The sequence below is a fragment of the Nuphar pumila genome, chromosome 1, assembly GCF_984573655.1.
Source record: "Nuphar pumila chromosome 1, dmNupPumi1.hap1.1, whole genome shotgun sequence".
NCBI lineage: Eukaryota > Viridiplantae > Streptophyta > Magnoliopsida > Nymphaeales > Nymphaeaceae > Nuphar > Nuphar pumila.
Window position 1 is genome coordinate 24,862,393 of NC_143249.1, and position 20,927 is coordinate 24,883,319.

Below are 20,927 nucleotides of genomic sequence, written 5' to 3' on the forward strand. Positions count from 1 at the left end.
TTAAAGGTGGTTTAAAGCATGATCCCTACAAGTCTTTATCGCAGAGGCCTAAGCCCCTACATGAGGCATGGGCAAGGAGTAACCTGTTTTCAGCAGTGTCACTGTCAGCTAAATGAAAATGCAGTTAAATTGCCATTTAAACCCCAAAAAGCAGAAAATTTGCGCTTATTTTATAATGTTAAGATTGTAATAATAAAAATGATAAATGCAATATAGTCTGAATATCACTTATGCATTAAGAGTTGCCTAAAAGATATTGAAAAGTAGAAAACAAAACCTTTTGGTTTCTGTTTGCTAAAAAACAAAAATAAGTTGAAATGTGATTTTCATTAAAGATTTATTTTCTGTTTTTGATGGGTTTTATTGTAAGATTTAAGCCTTTTTGCTTCTTATCAAATCTAACGAAGTAGACTCGTTCTAGAGAGGTATTTACACCTTTTATCCTTTTCTTTTCTCCACCAACCAAAATACTTGGTCAAAATTATAAGCAATGGAAACTGTTTTTTTATAAGCCATAACACCTATTTTCTTAAGATGATGTATCTTAATGAAAAATGTTATCTTAGTAATTGTAATTTTTTATATTAGTGTAATTTTACACCTAAAAAGTTTTTTTTTTTCACGACCCCTAGGATCAAAGACCTAGTTGCACTGGCTTATCATACTTATGGTCACTTTCCCAACGGTGTAAGCCCATAGCACACTAGGGAGTTGCCTTTATTTGGCATGCCCTTGCCCTTTCTTATATGCAAGGGGCTGACGGTTGACATCCATGGGAATGCAACCCTGACCCAAGGCCTCCCACTATGCAAACCCCTTGGGGCGCCTTGAGACATGTTGAAGCTTGCACCCGTTGGTCCTCATTGCTGTTTTTCGAAAATGCCTTGTTATGTAATAGCAGTTGGTATGTATATTAATGTACTGCAGTTCATGCTTCCCCACGCATTAAAAAGTGATTGGTCATGACACGTAGCCTGTTTCCTTGCAATGTAGAGAAAGTCCTGATTTAATTTTTATGAGATTGGACTACAGTTGAAAATTGGAAGAAAAAAAATAGAAAAGGGAGTAGGGAGTTCGTAACAGAGGACATTTTCTTCAACCAGTCCACCTACTGAGGTTAACAGTTCACCGTATCTCAGAACCTTGGCCTCTTACTGTAGTCCTGAATAGGCACTGCAGCAGATTGATATGCTGGAGGCTGTTGCTGCTGGTAGTACCCATCTGCCATCATTGGCTGCTGATAAGAAACTTGCTGAGGCTGCTGAGAATAACCAGATGCCTGCTGATAGGGGTTTGCTGCCTGTTGATAGCCAGAAGGATAGCCACCATACTGTGTTTGCTGCAGCACAAACAAGAAGTGAGGCCTCCTGAAGCATCCAAAAATACTCTTCTATCAGAAATTATCTTCCTCGAATCATGGTTTTCTATCTTTGCAACGAATAACTAAAGTAACCATTGGATTCACTAAAAATGAGCAGAAGCTGCTTCTCAAGTTAATTGCATAACATTCACTAACTTTAGATTAATATGCTACCAAGCTGACTAGCTGAAAGACTCAAACATGTACCTGATTGTGCACTAGGCACTTGCGTTCAACCACTATACATGCTAGATATGAGAGTTTGGACACAGCATCATAGACAAAAAAAAGGCTAACAAGAGGTGCTCCTTACCGGTCCAACATTCTGCACGGGTGCATCAATCTGGTCATAAGTCCGCTTTTGACCTACATCTCCGGCAGCACTGGCAATTGGTTGCTGCAAAATCCAGGCTTTGTTAAACTAAGAGATGGTGAGCAGAAAGACTTACCGGGAAAACATAATATGACGAAAACAAAATGTCAAGATCATATCTTAGTTCTCCTGATTCTCTTCTCTGCTTTGGGGATTAATCAATGTATTGAAATATGGGGAAATAAATACAATGTCCTACAATGGACATTCACACATAGAAAGCAAAGAACAAGGCCAAAATGGACATACAAAAGCCAACAATGGCTTGCAAACATAAAATCTTATAAATGCAAGAAAGGGCTTCAAGAAGCCATACTTTACAAAGGAGGAGACCCCACTTATTTATAGGCAAGGAGTAGTGAGAGAGGGAGAAAAGAAAGAGAGAGAGACCACATTGGGAGGCCCAACAAGGTGTCAGTTGGGCTCCCAACGGTCACAACCCCCAATGTGTGCATTAAATGCATTTCAAAAAAAGGAAAAACAAAAAATAAAAGAAAGAAAAAGGAAAAAGAAGAAAAGAAGAAAAAATATAAAAATGACTACAATGCCCCTATTGGGTAGAATTACAGGAATACCCTTATCGGGCATGATTGGATATATATATATATATATATATATATATATATATATATATATATATATATGTATTTTAACAATCAAAAGCATAAGAAATAATATACCAACTCTCTAGAAAGGCCAGATAACAGGAAAATATTGGATACATCCAAAAAGGAAAAAAATGAAGGAAGCATGAGGAAGTATAATGTGAAAAAAATGACAGGCTAGGTCATACATATGGTTCCTCATCCTAGTTACACGAGAGAGAGAGATTCATGCCTCGTAGTAATTTGGTGTCCCAGTCTGTGGTAGTTGCTGTTGAGGAGGTGCATAGCTTGCCTAAAGACAAAATTTAGTTAAATATTACAAGAAATCAAAATTTGAAATAACTTCTCAAATGTCATGCAACATGCAACATTCAGATGCTGATATGTGGGCTGAAGATTTGCTATCCAGCCTGCTTCTACAGCAGTCACAGCACTCTGTTATAGACCAGGAAGAACAAGATTGACTGGCTGTTTGGAGCCAGAATAGGTAATGCTAATACCCACAGGTGGCATCCCTTGCCACTAGGTCGAAGCTGGGTGTACTCCCCAGTGGGCAGAGATGACCTCAAAGGTTTTACCAGCTGGAGGCCAGTCAATCGTACCGTTGGTGATGGAAGGTTTTTTCCCTTGGATTGTCCAAAAAAAGCAGCCCATCTTTTTTAAGTGAAGGGCTCTTTTAGCATTAACATTCCCTGTTTTGCAGTGGCTCCCAAGAACACACACACAGGTTCTGACCTGTTGTTGGTAGTGTGAGCCGAAAACCTGCTGCTGAGCATTATTCTGTTGTGCAGCTGGAAAATTTAAGACGGCATTAGATACAGGAGCCACACGAGTTGTTTGAGGAACGCGGTCATAACTTTGTTGCTGATTTGCATACTGATCTTGGTACATGGATTGAAGGTAGGGTCCATCAGTCGCGGCTTGGCCACGGACTTGCTGATATGACTGAATATTGTTTGCACCAGGTTGAGCATAACAGGAAACAGGTGCCTGCCCGTATGATTGCCCATACTGCTGAGAGTACTGTTGATTCGAGCAATAGGGCTGAACAAGGAACCAAAAGATTCAATCACTGATTGCACTCACTAAGTGAAAAGACAAAATATATAAATAAACCATGAAAAATGAGAACAATTTTCCGAAAATAAGACTAGCCTGAAAGAAAAGAACCAAAGCTTAAAATGCACCCAGAACTCTGATAATAGACAAAGTTGGGGTCCCTCCTATAATACCTAGTATTCCGAAAGCAAAGGAAACTTCATTTAAATCAATAATCCCATGCTATAATGGCGAATAAGCTGTTGTAGGTTCTTTTTTGAGCCTTATTGAGAAAAGATCTCTTTTGAGGACTACACTTATGTAGAGAGGCTGTATCGCAACTACTTTTCCACCCATTAAAGAATATATCTTGAAAATGCTAGGTACTGGATTTTCAAAAATATTATTCACATAATGCCTATTTCACTTTCACTTTGAGTAAACGGAATTATACCATCACCATGCCCACTACAACTACAATATTAACTACCAATGGTGATGACACAACCATCATCTAAAAACTACACATTCCACCCTGTGTCACATGGGTATGGGGTGTGGGTTCCAGCACGGGTGCAGGTTCGGAGGTATGACATGGTAAATCAAGAAAATGTGGGTATGGCTGACACCTGGGTACGGGTACGGAGGGTACGACACGGCAATTCCAAAAAAATTTGTGTATGGGGACATGGCTATATATATATATATATATATATATATATATATATATATATATATATATATATATATATATATATTATCACATAAATACAAAATAAATTGAATATAATCTAAATATATATTATATACTGAAAATATAAACTTATAAACTGAAAATATAATTATAAATTTATAAACTGAATACAAACTTGTATGTATGGATATGAAGGGTAAAATGTCGTGTCCCGGTGTCGATGCGTGTTGACATGGGGACATGCATGTCGACACGGGAATGAAGGGTAAAATAGAGTGTCCAAGTACCATAAGAGTAAGGTATATATAAACACAAAAATGCTCAATTGTACTATGAAGTTGTAGACTGTGAATCTATGTAGTCAAAAGCCCCAACTAGTCCGCCTAGTTGGTCAGGCATAAGTAAAACGCTTAGGCTTTGCAATCCCTAGATGGGTACCTTAAAAGGTACCAATTTTGCCGACTAAGGCACCTAGTCGGCGACTAAGCTGCCTCCACCTAGGCACGAGGGCAGTTTAGCCATTTATTATTCTTATATATATTGTTATTTTTTGTATATATATAACTATATATGCTAGTGTGTGTTTGTGTGATTTGTTTTATGAAATCATGAAAACATGCTTAGTTATTATATATATATATATATATATATGTGTGTGTGTGTGTGTGTGTGTGTGTTACTTTGCTTTTGGGATTTTTTCTGTGAAACATTGAAAACGTGCACAGTAAATTCGAATTGATTATGTTTTATATATATGTGTGTGTTTGTTTCTGATGATTTTTTCTATAAAATTCTGAAAGCATGTTTAGTATTATGAATTATGTAATATATTATTTTTATATGTACATTTTATTGTGCTTCAGTGAAAGGTTGAAAGCATATTGTGTTGATTATAATGAATATGTTATGAATAATTGAAATATATATATATATATATGTTTGTGTGTACAATTATATATATATATGGATTGATCAATCTGAATCCCCTCTTAGATCCAAATCCGAATTTAGTTATTTTTAACTTGGGTTGGGTTCAATCAAATGGATCTATATCCCTATCATATTGGTTTAATAATTCAGATCTCTCCCTAGATCCAAACCAAATAATTTTAAGATCCAGTCGATCCTATGTGTCCTGAAATGAATATTCTGAACTGGATTTCATGTGGTTTGATCATCTTGGATCCCCCATCGAGATCCAAACCAAAATGCATTTTAGAAACCTCATAAATCCCATTTAAATATCAAATAACTTAATTATCCACTAGTTTCTGAACAGGTTCCCATCAAAACCATGGGATGCATCCTTGCAACTCAAAGATAGCAATTCCATCAAATCTCCCAACAAACAAGAAAAGTAAACAATATCCAAGATTGGGATCCACAAGCTTCAAAGGTAAGGAACTTCATGCACATGTATTTGTGGAGAGAGAGACAGAGAAAGAGAGGAAAAGAACCTGCAGGACAAGCATGTGCAAGCAAACATCTGAATAAGCACACACAACTACAAGCAAGGCACAATACACACGTGTAGCACTCATGGATGTCAAATACTTTAAGCTGTGGTATACATTCTTCCACATAAGCACACTTCAGCATGTGTTCATGTGTTTCTAAAATTTATTGAACCGTTTATACTTTATAGAAAAGTCATAGACTACCCCCATTAATCAGCACTCAGCAGATTGATATGCCGGAGGCTGTTGTATTCTTGGTGTGTTCCCTCTATACAACAATTTCATGATACTCAGTAATGCCACACGAATATCCCATATCAACATGATAGAACACTTGGACACACCAGGACACTTCATGGACAGTCAAACTACCCAACACAGTCAACAATGTGTCATTTAACTTTATCTATTTCATCTTATCATCTTCACTATCTATTCCATATTCAATTGTATTCTTTTTCTTTTAAAATTTGTCATCTATTACTTTACATTTCAATTTCAACATAGTTTTATTATTTAATATTTTTAATTAGTGATTTAAAATTGTTGTTCCAGGGCTTGCACTTGAGATAATATTCATGTTTTATTGCTTTAACACATACGTGTGTGTATGCGTGTACAGCCGGTGTCCCTGTGTCCTGATTTTTGAAAATTGCAGTGTTGTATCAAGCATATCAGCATTGTCTCACATTCCCACACTCATTATGTACATGCAACTATGTCTTCCTTAAACATATAAGAACCTCCACATGATATAGCTTGGAATGTACAGTACAGCCGGTGTCCCTGTGTCCTAATTTTTTAAAATTGCAGTGTTGTATCAAGCATATCAGCATTGTCACACATTCCCACACTCATTATGTACATGCAACTGTCTTCCTTAAACATATAAGAACCTCCACATGATATAGCTTTGCATGTGCCCATGTGCATATATAGTTTTGTACATGTGTATTATAAGCAAATGCAACATACATGCTCATGTGAAACAGGTTAAAATGAGAACCACTTGGACGACATTTTTAAGCAGCAAAGCAAAATGCAGTGGAGAACTGCAAACCTGCTCCTGAGGTGTAGACTGTGGTTGGTAATATCCTGCACCTTGAGAGTACTGTACATAAAATAAGCCAAATTTAGAATGGATACAAGAGCCAGCATTGATGAGAACCAAGAACATGTGTGTTAGACCTGCTGAGGTGGCTGCTGTTGATAAGACCGACCATAGTTATCCACACTTTGTGAATGGTACTGCGGTTGCTGCTGCTGTGACCAACAACCACAATTGTTAGGTGTGCAGAAATGGAAACCTACATGCTCCACATGTAGGCCACTATATATATATATATATATATATATATATATATATATATATATATATATATATATATATATATATATATATATATATATAGTCATTAGAATATGAGAACTACTGCCTGAACTGGGCATTTCCAACAATTTTTTTGCAAATCCAACCATGCAGATGTGTCTGGCATGATGAATTTGCTAGGAATCAACTGTTGGATTGTGTATTTTCAATGAAAAATAAGTTTTTTGGATGCTTGAATATTTATAAAGATTATGAGTCATTGATTTTAAAGCCTTAAAATATCTTGTTTATGCATCATAATAGAATTATTCAAGAGCTGGTCCTTATGAAACCAAGCATGTAGATCACATCCATATGATTAGATTTAAGAAAAAAGAACAAAAAACCCATGAAAATCATGGTTCACATGGTAGTTCTCATATATATATATATATATATATATATATATATATATATATATATATATATATATATATATTCAAACACTTCTAATATCGAACAGGTCAATGGACACATGCACATGTTCGGCCTACAAAAGACCTTTAGTGTCACTCAGAACACTTCTAAGCACCACTAAAGGTGTATTTTTTTCACCTATCGAACACACCAGGTGCATTCGATGGATTGGGCATTCAAGGTTATGCTTTTCCATATATATATATATATATATATATATATATATATATATATATATATATATATATATATATAACCCAGTCTTCCTAGGATGCAGAAAGTCCAAAACCCAATATACAGGCCTCTCCATGCATGAGAGATTGCTGGGGCTGGTAAGAAACATGTACCAGATATCTAAAGTCCACATGGACCAGTACAGGGACACCTGATAGAGATCCCTTGGGAACCACTACTGCCTAACCACAGCAGCACTAGTATGATTTTCTGTCCTTGCCAGAACTATAAGATGGAGACCACTAAGAACAGCATGGACCCTGCCAAAGGACACAGGAACCAACCATTCTTGCATAATTTCCTGATCAGAAAATTGTATTAGGGGACATGAGAAAGGAGTAAATTGAGACCCATGACTCATGTTGGATCTGGGTAATTCGATTTCAGGCCAAATGTTAATTTCAATTTAAACGAAGATGGATGGGTTGAAGATATCCTAGGTATATCATGTCATGTGGAATGGATCAAACTGTGAGAAAGAGAATATGAACCAAGAATGCATCATATCCATAGTAAGAATGGTTTTCTTTCAACTTTATTAAAAAAAATGGATGTTAATAATTTATCATGTGACCTGAAGACATGCACGTGACTATACAAAATGAACATACGTAGAGAGAAGTAAGCATTAGCCAACCTGATACTGAGACTGAATAGAAGAATGTGGTGGTGGTGGTTGATATGGCTGTCCTGGAATTGCCTGCTGAGGCTGCGGTTGATAAGACTGTTGTGCATGCTGCTGATAGGACTGCTGAGGATATGGATATCGTGTTTGCACTTGCTTAGACTGTCCAAAGGGAACCTGATGTGGCATTTGTTTGTAGAACTCCTGCATGAAAATTGCACAAATTCATTCCAGAAGTTTGTAGACCTACTAGATCTGTGCAAATTGTACCTTATAGGAAGCTCAAAGAATTTTCACTTTGCCTAAATCAGAGCCATAGATATGGGCAATATTTTGAAAATATCATGATATTATCGTGATATGATGGAAAATGATATTAAAGGTAAAATATCACGATATTTTCAAAATATCAGAAATATATATATATAGTGATATTATTGTGATATTATCAATTAGTTTTACTTTTTATTTATTTTCTACATTTTAAATATGTTTTTCTTCTTTCTTTTACATAGTTTACTTATTTCTTTTATTATTTATGTACTTTTTGTCTAAACATGAAATTTTATTACTTATTTTTGTTATTTGTTATTTTTTATCTTTTAAGTCCAATATTTTGCCAAGATTTATCACCAAACCAATAATATCATGAGAAATATCCTTGCCGAGATATAGCTATCGCAAGATATAGCTGATACTGATATTTGTGACTATGGCCTAAATACAGAAATTTAAGAAGCAAAATATTTTCAATTTCCTGACTATTAAAGATAAAGCCTTGCAATGTTGATAAATAGGCTAAGTAAATCAGCTTGGTTTCAGCATCCCAAGAATATGTCAACCACTAACAGCATGCATATGTGGAGGTGGCCATTGAACCAAGCCAGACCAGTACAGCTCTAAGGGCCCTAGAGAATCAGGGCTTTGGACAGCCCTACTTGGGGCTGCACAACGAGTTGAGCCATGAGCTCGTCCTTTTCTTGAAAAGGGCAGGCATTACATTGCAACCCACATGACGTGGGCAGCCAGGCAAGCATTCATGTAATGTAAAAGAACAAAGTCCCTCCTTTTATAATTTGTGGGAGGGCCTCCACTCCTCATCAATGTGGGACTATCCTGGGAAGAACCCACCCCCCCCCCTGCCTGCCTTAATGAGCCTACTTGAGCTCGAAAAGGCTGGTCAGGCTTGGATCACCTACACAAATGAACCTGGACCTGGGCTCAAAGTTTCCTGTATACCAAGCCGAATCTGAGCCGAGCTTGAGCACTCAAGCCCAAGCTCAACTCAAGTGCGAGACTAAGTTTTCAAGGTTTGAGCTAAACTCGATCCTGGCTCAGCTCTTGTGCAGCCCTAGCCCAGATCACTAAGATATTGGACTTAAGTCAGGCTTGTCGTGCTAACTCTGACAGCATGAAACCTAGCCCACCCTAGCTGATTATCCAATAACCATAGAGCAGTCCGGAAGGCGGCAGAATGCCAGGATGCTTGCTCACTCCTATAGATGTGCATTTTAAGACAAAGGAACTTTGACAAGTACCACTCCTACTGCATTACCTCTGCCCTAGTTTTTCCATCATCGCTCAAGCCTTTAACTGGAGGTATAGTGCTCTGCAGTAAATCAGTAAGTATCAACTATCACTTTAAATGAAAATAAGAATTGCATCCGAGGTACAAGTCAAGGCTTTAAGTGGACATGTATCACCAACCTGTACAATAGCAGCTGAAGATATAGAGTGAAGACCTACACAAAGTCAAGTTTAGAGGACAATAAGAACAACAAATTTAAAAATATGGGAACATAAATTTAGTTATCATAAAACCAAACTTTAAAATGAAAATTACTGTGTCCTGGGAAACGAGGAATAGGAGCCAAATCCCCACCAGGCAGCACACTATCACCAAGGACAGGTGACCTCCCCATTATTCCTACCCCAGGAGTGCTGGAACCAAGCATGCCAGGCCCTCTAGCTAACACATTCTGACCATGAACTCTAGGGCCCAAAGGAACACCTCTATTCAATGGCTGCAAAAGAGAATATTCATTATTTTAAAAAAAGCAAAGTTTGATAACGATTTAAGGTACTAGGTAAACGTGCAGAATAATACTATTAAAGTGATAGAAAAGAAAAGAAAATACCGCTCCAAATCCTGGACGAGGAATACCCAGTCGTCCGGAAACACCAATCATACCACCATATGGCAAGAGTGTAGTTCCTCTACCAGGTGCATGTATGCCTGTTAAAAGCATGACAACACAATATGGATGTTTTTTTGTCAAACAAGATAGTAACTTAAACTAATATTAAGACAACACAATTAAAAATACTAAAACAAAACAGCACCTGGTACTGCCCCTCTGCCCGCTGCAACAAATGGTGCTACAGGAGCTTGACTAACAAGACGCTGCTTATATGACTGCAACAAGAGTGATCATGTCAGCACAAGTAAGAAACAAGCTTGCAACTCCTGAGATGAACTGCAGTCGATATTTGAAATAAGGGGTATGCTCTAATAATTTGCTGTTGTTTATCAACATAACTATTGGTAATTCTAGTAACAAAAATCATACAGGGCAGGAAGCAGTGCGCAAAGGAGCCCACTTTAATCAAACAAACACAAAAAACTATGAGTTCGAACCTGAGCAGGCTTCAAAGGATTTGCAAAGCTAACACGCAAACTAAGACCACCAAATTCATGCCCATCCAGAGCTTCTCTAGCTATAAGTTCAATATTCAAGGAAAAGATTAGAACAATTTAATCTTTTAATGACAAATATAACTACAGCCTTAAATCAATCAACTTGCACAAATACCATAAGAGTTACCTTTGTCAGCAAAAGCAGAATGAACAAAGTCGATGAAGCCAAAGCCACGGATATTTCCATTGATACCAATAGCCAAGCAACAATCCTTAACTTCTCCATACTGTCCAAAAAGCATCCGCAAAGAGGTCTCCACCTGTCATGTACCCAGCAAAAGCATGCTTAGTTTTAAATAACAGGAAAAGATGGTGGTTAGCTGGTGAAAATGATGAGAGCCTACATTTGGCATGTGCTTTGTTATACGATCCACAAATAAGACTGCAGAAAACATGCCCTTCACATTTTTACAATCTGACCACTCAACACGTAAAACTCGCCCATCCATATTCACTGTGTTCATTGATGACTTTGCAGCAAAAGCCTGAGAGATTATAGTTTGAGGAGCCAAAACAAATGTCATAGGCACATAATCAACAAGAAAAACTTACAATACCAGGAAGCTGCAAATATCAACTGACCTGAGACTTCAGGTTGTATTCCACAAAACCATAACCCTTACTCTGGCCTGCAGAATTTCGCAAAACCTGAGCAAAAATTGGCATTCAAATCAGTATTTCCTAGCTGAGTTTTGATGAGGGAAAAAAATACAATGCAATATCATGCATGTACTCAACACCTTAAAAGCATGCGGTGAGAATAACTTACAAAAGCACGCTCAATTTTTCCATGTGGCTCAAACATACTCCTCAGAGACGCATCATCTATATCAGGAGTAAGGTTGCCAACAAACAACAATGCATCAGTGTGATAAGTTTCAGCACGCAATGTCCTTTCACCAAGCTCCATGTTTGTTTTTTCTAGAATTCGTGTGACCAACTGGTCATCCTCTGGCATGCTATCAAAACGAACAATTGCAGCATCCTTTTTATCATTTTCAAATGTGATGCTTGAGACAGTACCATGCTCATTAAATAAAGATGAAAGCTCCTGGAGAGAAAAGATAAAAAAAGCATGGCCATCAAAAACTTCACAAGCATGAACATAGTGAAACTGTCAAATTAACTGCAGAGTAAATAGCATTTCTAAGATTTGAAAAAATAACAAAGAATAAAAACATAATAACCAGACCTACATATTAAAGTTTTAGCTTGAAAACCAGATACAATTGTAACGCAGGCCTGCTAACTAATGTTCATTGAAAGATCCATAGATAAGTAGAGTGTGGAAAGGAAGAGGGTTCCCCAAGAATGTAAAAATAACAAAATGACCATATAACCCATTTCCAAAGAAATTTATCCAATAACTGTGACTATTTTGATAGACATGAAAGTCAAGGGCTGAACTGCAGCCAACTTATTCTAAGCTTAACCACCCTACCAATTAATAATTCCATTAACATATAGAAGCTAAAAGGGGAATATTATGAACAAACCCAACAAGCGTGCATTAAAAGCAAAACATTGCTGAAAGTATAACTGCTGAACTAGCAAAACCCCAAGCAGTGCCAACAGAGCGAAAGAGCTACAAAACACATAATGAGGTCATAAATATATGAACCTTAAATACACCAGGAAACAAATTTCTGGAGATTAAGTGAACCCACACTAGCAAACAAATACAAGCACTCACATGCAGAAGTAAACCCCTATGTGCATCTCTATTGGCACCTATAGGTTGAAAATTTACAGCTGAAGATTACATTGGAAATGCAGTACAATGAGAGAACACCAACAGAAGCACACTGTCTAGAGCATGGTTGCCAGTTGAGGAAGCGGGAGCGGGAAGCGAGGCACTTTCAAAATTTTAGGAAGCGAGAAGCGTGGGACCACTTAGGAGCGAATCGGGAATCGTCTCGGAAGCGACCTAGGAAGCGAGGGGGAAACGAAAAAAATAAAAAATAAAAATAAAAAATACAAAAAAAATGGGGGAAGCAAGGGAGAAGTGTTATGGGAAGCACGCTTCCCCGCGCGTTTCGGAAGCGCGATGTTTCGCACTTCCGAAGCATGCTTCGGGGAAGCACGCTTCCCCACTTACCTAGGTGCTTCCGGTAACTCTGGTCTAGAGTACATAGAAACCTTTCAGACGTGCGTTGAAATTTTGTCAGACATAACCGACAAAATATTTTAAGCAAAAACAACTCAAGGTACTAATATAAAAAATGAGCATAGGCTTTTTACATCCTAAAACCAAGCGAACAGAAGGTCCAACTCCAACCTAGCACCAATTATGGTATATGAAAGGTGTCCATCCAAAACCCATACATCATTCATTCCCAGTAGAACCCTGTGATTAACCAAAACCCCAAATCATTAATTCTTGCAAGAGAAAATGCAAAGAAATATAAGTAAGATGATTAAAGCATCTTTCTTTGTAGAGCCAAGTCAAGGCAGAAAAAACTCTAAGTTTATGGGCAAGCAAGACCAAGTTAAGACAGAAAAAGCACTGGGCAATGGGTTGTTCCAATTGGTTGATAAACAAACTAAAGAGTGCTATAATTCCCAGCTGTAATCCTTTAATATGAAATGCTTCATCCATGTCAAAAGGGATAAAGAACAGTATATCACACAGTCCACCAGTAAAAAGAAGAAAATGTACATCTTTTTCATCTTAAGATTCTTGAAATGGTACACACAATCCTCAAATCATTAATCCTTGAAAAGGCTTCAAACAACAAAGGAAGCAGTAACTTGATTGGATCTATTGATCTAGAATGTGCTAAACAAGGATCAAAATGATTGAAACAGGAATATCCTCCACCTAATATTAAGAAATTGCCACTGACTTGAAGGATCAATTACAATATAGCAGACAAACAAGAGCACAAAAAGCTAACCACAGCATGTAATACAAGCAAAAAGAGAACAACAGCACAATAGAAAGTGCTGCCAAGGTGCAGAACAATTAAAATCATGCATCTAAACTAAGAACCTATGAAGTTTCTTGATGAGAAACCAAAAATGCAGGAGTTGGACAGTATGATCGCACATGACCTCAACTTTATGTCTATAATTTACATCAGTTAGCTTATGCACTCCCTTCCACCCTCATCAGAACCTAGTAAATCTCTGATCAATACCTGCATGAACAACCAAGATGTAGATTCTTACAAGTTGGGTGATGTGCAATCTGCTCATTGAAAGGGCACTGCATAATCATTATCACCAGCCTTCTATGATCCCCACTTCTGTCACAAAACTGGCTGCATGATCAGCAAAAAGAGGAACAAAATTCCAAGGATACACATGTGAAAGTGCACCGTGGCTGTCAGTTAAAACCAGAAAATGATATCAGATTTTTCGGAAGCTTGTGTGGTTGTAGAATGTATGTCAGTACTATAAGATCCTTTTTAAGATATAGCTTGGTAAAACAAAAAGAATCATGCTAAAAAATTAGACATTTAGAAGCCTCACTCCTTATATAGATAAGAGTGTGCCTTAAATGAGAAATGTCCTTTAAGAAAAAAGAAGAGAACAGGTGCTGGCTGGGAAACTTTTGATGATATGCATGCACACGCAGCAGATATTATCATTAAGTTCCACCAAATGTTTCTTTTTTTTTTGTACAACTGTATACTACCAGTAAGATTGAATAATGTACGGAACTAAATGGGTTTAACTCTTCAACATGTCCGACCAAAAAATTGTCATGCTCTACTACACGATGAAGACTGAAACTTAAAATCCAATCCAACATTTGTGTAGCTTAGGGTTAATACTCACCAAAAAGTAAAAAGAAAATGAAATTAAAATCAGAATCAAGAATATGTGATATACAAAAGAAGGCTGGTCAAAATTCAAAGGTTTCATCAAGTTTTCGGGGATCCTAAGATGCATCGTCAATGTGGAACATGCATAAGAAGCTTTCACAAGGAATTCAAACTAGAGCTATTTATCCATTGATTTCTGTTTGGCATATCAATATAACAGCTTCCAAAAATTGACAGCCTTCATTTAATGAGAAAACATCAGGGTTGCTGCTTCAAGGCCTAGGTACAAATGCAATGCAGGCATGGGGTAACCCTAGCAGGAGATTTAAATTCATGGGAATGACACAAATTTTCAGCATTTTTGTTTTTTGTTTTAGAAAAGATCATCATATTCACAATCTTCTTGAATGCTTATAATTTTGGGCACAGCCTCAAACTAATAAATGTAGCTATTGGAGAATCTCAACACTTAAACACAAGACTACCAAAAGGATGAGTTGTGTATAAGATGAAAACTAAGTCACAACAAGATTAAGAGAAGAAGTGACCCATGCTCCTTTTGGAGCAGAACTACATCTTGACAAAGGAAGCAATTTACTTTTCCACTTCAATCATTTTGACTAATACAAAGTACAACAATGAGAACATAGAATCTGACAATCATCAAAGCTTCATCCCTCAATACATTTTAACCACAATTACGTTTTTCTCTTGGTTATCTTCATACTCGAATTTCTAACAGCAGCACCAATCAAATAAAAAGAATAGTTTAATGAATTCATTTGATGGCGGAATCATACTTACAATGTAAGCATCCAACCTGTAGTGAACAAAATTAAATGCATATTCCCTGCATTTGCCAACTCCTCCATCCCGGTTCACAGCACATGGAACTTCCATTAACACAAACCTTAGATAAGTGGTTTTATCTTGGAACATCTTACAGCAGCTGAAATTGAAATTATTTATTCATTTTTGGGCCCGATAAACAGCACTCTAGAAGTTCAGCCAACACACTTACCACTGACTTTATCAATAAAACACTGATTATTCTTGATTTTCTACTTAATCAGAATAAGACACTAATCTACAGAACATATTCAATAACTCACTATATTATGTGAACTGCTGCAAATCTGTGATTCTTTGACATTCGTTAACCCAAACCTTGTTATTCCACAGGATGAGATGTTCTTACTGTGCTCATCCAAAAAATATGCCACCAAAGATAGCACAATAACAGCTTATACTGGAAAATATTTTATATGAAATTTCTCAACAAATTTAGTTCTTTTGTCAACATCAAGGATTAATTGACAATTGATCAACAAATATTAGAAGTAGGAGACAACCCTATCAACAAATATTAGAAGTAGGAGACAAGCCTTTAAGAGCTTTTGGAACAACAAAAATAGAAAATTTAGTTCCAGCATAAAACATGCCTGAATTGCAAAGCAATTGGAGTTCCAGATACAGGAACAAGTCATTGGTGTCCACAAGAATAATTAAAGTTGATTCATGCAATAATCACAACAAACATGAGTTTAAGATGTATGAAAAGTCCATCAAAGCCATCAATCTTAGCTACCATTCCATGACCAGGTATCTAAAGCTTTAGTGGACACAAAGCAATGCCTATACTATGGTACCATATATCATAATATCTCTGCAGTCAAATTCTTATTTCTTTATTATCCAGACACTAGAGGACCAGTAGTATTTGACAATCGAGTTAAAGAAATGGAAGAAAGTACTACTAATCAAACCATTAATAAGAAATAATAATAATAATAATGGGCTAAAAGCACAACACGTTTGAGGCAAAAAGAGGATTCCAATCTACAATATATCAAGGAAAAAGAACAGCATATATTGCCATCGTATTTCGTTGTCATGAAATAGTAGTTGCATTGTTTCAGTTTTCTTATTTTTCTTTCATCTCACACATTACAAATTTAACCACAATTGTGAAAAAAATAAACAACAAAAAATACAATTTAAAGCAACGGAATTCACATAAGGAAATACCGAACATTCACAAAAATCCAACCAAGTCAAAATATAGAAGTTTCACTATAAAATGTCCGAAAGCAAACAATACACCAAAAATGGTTGCTTCTGACGTTAATCCATGACCAATGAGTGAGAAACTTTCTCCAAATACTCTAGCCATGTATGCACAAATGTATGCTGACTTCACACTAAAAAAAAAAAAGAATTGCAAGGTAACTAATGCTTACCTCTTCTGTAACAGACCCACCACTAACGGTGACTCGGATGCTGGGTTTGGGGTGCCAATGAGGCTCGATCTTCACTGTTTCCGCCTCATTGAGCACGGGTTCTACCTCCTTCGTTGGAACTTCACCAGAAGCATCTCCATCAATTCTCTTTGTCTCGCTCGCTGCTTCACCGCCCTTCTCCAATCCTTTCGCTTCTTCACCGCCACCATTCTCCTTTACTTCCTCAATACCATCCACCGCATTCGGAACCTCTGAACCCACACCGTTCGCTTTTCCTTTTGCATCATCTTCATCTACTCCTCTTTCACCATCCCCATGCCCTGATTCTTCGTCCTTCCTCTCTAATTCTTTCCCCTCCTCCGCATAATCCCCTTGATCCTCCACCTCCTTCCCCAACCCTAACTCCTCCTCCTCCTCCAGAGGAACTGCTTCTTCCACGACTTCCGACTTTTCCTCATACCCTAACTTCCCGCCACCGTTCAAATCCCGATTCTCCGTCTCTACAGCATGCTCCGCCGAATCCGCGACTTCGGAAGCCTGTTGCGATCGAAGACCCTCCGAGGAGAGCTCAGATTCGGCCGTCCCAACGTCAAGAACTCCGCCAGAGACGGGCAGGAGTTCCGCTCGGCAGGTGGGCTCATACACTTCCGCATCATTTCCGGCAGCCTCAGGCCCGCACGAGCGGTCGGACTCCGGCGATGCGTCCACCGAGTTGTAAACGAGCTCCGCCATGGAAACCCTAGAGTTTCAGAGAGAGAGAGAGAAAGATGAGAATAAAGAGGGCCGAGGACGGTATTTATATTTAAGAAACCCTCCTAAAAACTCCCGCAAGAGTGTGGGCTGTTGGTTTCTTTCTTGGATTAGTTGATGTTAGTGGGGAGATTTAGTTAGAGTTTATGTAAAAGATTTGGGTCCAAGTTGGAGCATTTTTTCATTCAATTGTTTGTACTGTAGTTGTTGCAAGATTGCAATCGGAATTTGGAATGACAGTGGACCAAGGGAGACGGGACCCGGTTGGACCGGGAATGGAGGACATGAAACGGGGATGGAGGTTAAAATCAAAAGCCGTGCAAAGATGGAGGCAGAGATGGACTTATGCTTTTTCTTGCGGGTCTCGCTCTGTTTGGATCAGGAATGGAGGACATAAAATAGGGATGAAGGTTAAAATCAAAACCCCTGTGGAGATGGATGTGAACATGTACTTAAGCTTTTTTCCACCCCGCCCCATCCCCGTTAGGGGTGGCAATTGTGTCGGGTTGGCGGGTCGACCCGACGGGTTGGCGGGTCAGCATACCTCAACCCGAACCCGACCCGTTTATTAAACGGGTCGGTTGTGGCAAACACGAACCCGACCCGTTTAATAAACGGGTAACCTGACACGACCCGCCAACCCATTTAATAAATGGGTTGGGTCGGGTAAACGGGTTCTCAGGTTCGCGGGTCAGGTTGACGGGTCGGGTTGATGGGTTGACGGGTTGGTGGGTTGGGTTGGCGGGTTGACGGGTCAGGTTGATGGGTTGACGGGTTGGCGGGTTGACGGGTCGGGTTGGCGGGTTGACCCACCCTCATAACCCGTTTATTAAACGGGTCAGCCGGGTTGGCGGGTTGGCATACCCCCAACCCGAACCCGACCTGTTTAATAAACGGGTTACGCGGGTCGACCCGTTTATTAAACGGGTTGGCTTAAGCCCAACCCAAACCCGCCTAAGAGGCAGGTTGGCGGGTCGTGTCAGAAATTGCCACCCCTAATCCCCGTCCTCAATCCCCACCTTGCACTGCACTGTCCTTGATTCTTGTTTAAAGATGGCAATAGAGCGAGAGAAACCGTTTGAGCCGGGGATGGAGGATATAAAATGGGGATGGAGACAGAGATGGAGGTTAAAATCAAAACCCGTGTGCGGATGGAGGTGAGGATGAAGGGTACGATTTTAAGATGGGGCAGGGGTAGAGACCTTGTTCCCCGCTCCCGCCCTGGTCCACTGCCATCTCTAATCGGGTTGTTGTTTTAAGTGGTTTGATTAAGTTATAGGGTGTAGCCGAGGATTTTGTACTTGATTTTTTTTTTATATTCACACGAAGAAATGCTAGGATCAAAGACCTAGTCGTGTTGGCTTTGTCGGACGTAAATACGGTCATTGCCCTGGCAGCAGTGAGCTAACCCCTTGCCTCCGAAGAGTCACCATGCATGGGCTTGCAAGAGGCGACATCCATGAGATTTGAACCTAGATCAATGAGGCAGAAATTTGTTGGTGTAGACACTAGATATCAAAAATGAGATTGAAAATATGGAGTTTCACAACTTATGAGGTTGAAAGTGTTATGGTAGTTGAGGTTTATATCAGAGTTGGTGAGTAGTCAAGCTAACTAGATTATGAGTTCAATATACCCCTCATGCACAAAAATCATGGAGCATAGCATTAAGATATACCCTTTACACATTGAAAACAAGTTTTATATTTTTGTTTGCAACTTTCTATTTTTTATATTGTTACGTCCTACCCACCAAGTAATATGCAGAGCATACAAGAATGCATCTTAATGTATTGATATGATGAATACTGAAGAATTGTTTGGATCTCATTATATCAAGAAATATGCAAATTACTGTCTTTTAAACAAAAGGGAACTTTTACAATTCACTATTCCGAGTTTGAATTAGTGTCGAGTTTGGTGTATGCAAGGGTCGATGTGAGAAGGTGATATGATCAATTTTTTTATAGAACCAATAAGTAATCTCTGTAGGGGTGTCAACGGGTCGTGTTTGGTTGGGACCCAGGTGGTACCCCATTTCGGGTATGGTATTCAATCCGGACTCAAGTCTAATCGGGTCCACTATAAGAAAAACCATACCCGATAAAACCATATTTTTTTATCATTTTTACATTGAAAAATTGCGGGTCTTAATCGAAACTTGGGTTGGGTCGGATATAAAATTCACAAATTATATCCGGGTTCATGTATTAATTAATCAAACCTTCGGGTCTTAATTAGGTCTTATTATTGATCACCATACTCAGACCCTATAGGGTTTGCTTCAGGTCGGATCCAAGTAAAGCAGGCCCCTTGACACCCCTAAATCTCTGTTGTTTGAAAGAGTCATGGGGGCTCGCATGCAACATCACATGTCTCTGAGTTGATGCAGGTTTTCAAAACAAACAAACAAAAAACAACAACAAAGGCCATACAGAGGAACCAACTCCAATAAAAGTACAATGGTAAACAAGTGGATGCTTGAACAATACAAGTTTGCGACATTTTTGTTCCAATTCTTCATATGAGTGTTGTTTTTTCAAGTGTGTTGAAGTATTTACATCTTGTAGTTGCACATGGAGTTGATTGTATTAGTTTAATTCTGAAGTTAGATTTGATTGATTTACAGCCAGTTCTAACAAAATTGAGTCATGTATAATTTTATGATGGCTTCATTTTTTTTAACTTGTTTACTAGTTTGAAAAGTTTTTGACAACATTTGGAAGCTATTGTTTGATGTTGTCAGCATGGTACTTTCCTCTAGTTGATTGTTGATGTGAGAATAGAATCTGATGTTATTTGGATATCTGATTGATATGTAGTAATTTATCCCTCAGTTGTAAGTGGGTTTGAAATTGAATGATAATCACTTACTAAAGCTTTATACTGCAATAAATTGTGCCATAGTTTAGAGTGCAGACCATGTTTCCATGGATCTTATTTAGCTAGTTTGGTTCCTTCCTGAATAAATAACAAGCAAATAGTTTGTTGTTTTGAAACTTTTTACAATATGGACCCCGATTGTAGTTAATCTTATTAAAAGTTGTTGAGATCTTAAGAAAAAAGAGAATATAAAGTAACATATGCTTGATGTAATGATTTTAATTAATACAAAAATTATATATTTATATGATAATGGATTGTCAAGACAAAGATATGAGCATAGTTTCTCTTGAGCATGAATTTAGTATGAACTGAACATAGTAAAAATAAGAAGTATGATAGTTAATAACATTAGTATGTAGAATATTGAATAAAAAAACATATGGTACTTAACATCTCCGTATAAATAATACA

The 20,927-nt window shown here is 38.0% G+C and overlaps 1 protein-coding gene across 3 annotated transcripts; it reads right to left on the minus strand.

Annotated features, from left to right (window-relative positions):
- Positions 1-956: 956 nt before the first annotated feature.
- On the minus strand, positions 957-17,660 carry LOC149848395 (uncharacterized). Of its 3 annotated transcripts, none has more exons than XM_089994297.1 (18): positions 16,881-17,660; positions 11,640-11,921; positions 11,453-11,518; positions 11,215-11,355; positions 10,998-11,130; positions 10,811-10,890; positions 10,516-10,588; positions 10,311-10,408; positions 10,016-10,196; positions 9,880-9,914; positions 9,728-9,781; positions 8,185-8,376; positions 6,716-6,787; positions 6,588-6,638; positions 3,074-3,382; positions 2,571-2,630; positions 1,674-1,757; positions 957-1,339 (listed from the first exon to the last, which is right to left on the minus strand). In XM_089994297.1, the coding sequence occupies exons 1-18, from the start codon at positions 17,610-17,612 to the stop codon at positions 1,136-1,138; spliced, it is 2,847 nt and encodes a 948-aa protein (XP_089850423.1). In that variant the 5' UTR covers positions 17,613-17,660; the 3' UTR covers positions 957-1,135. The 3 variants fall into 3 exon arrangements, with proteins under 3 accessions (XP_089850423.1, XP_089850402.1, XP_089850463.1); XM_089994276.1 differs by having other exon boundaries at positions 6,716-6,790; XM_089994337.1 differs by having other exon boundaries at positions 6,716-6,790; positions 10,055-10,196; positions 16,881-17,654.
- Positions 17,661-20,927: the final 3,267 nt, after the last annotated feature.

Bases quoted from the DNA above. Each gene is read 5' to 3' on its own strand.
- LOC149848395 (XM_089994276.1), bottom strand. From the start codon at position 17,612: ATGGCGGAGCTCGTTTACAACTCGGTGGACGCATCGCCGGAGTCCGAC. The intron at 11,131-11,214 runs GTAGGCTCTCAT...GGTACATGACAG, and splicing joins TAACAAAGCACATGCCAAAT to GTGGAGACCTCTTTGCGGAT. The intron at 10,409-10,515 runs GTGCTGTTTTGT...TGCTTTTAACAG, and splicing joins GGGCAGAGGGGCAGTACCAG to GCATACATGCACCTGGTAGA.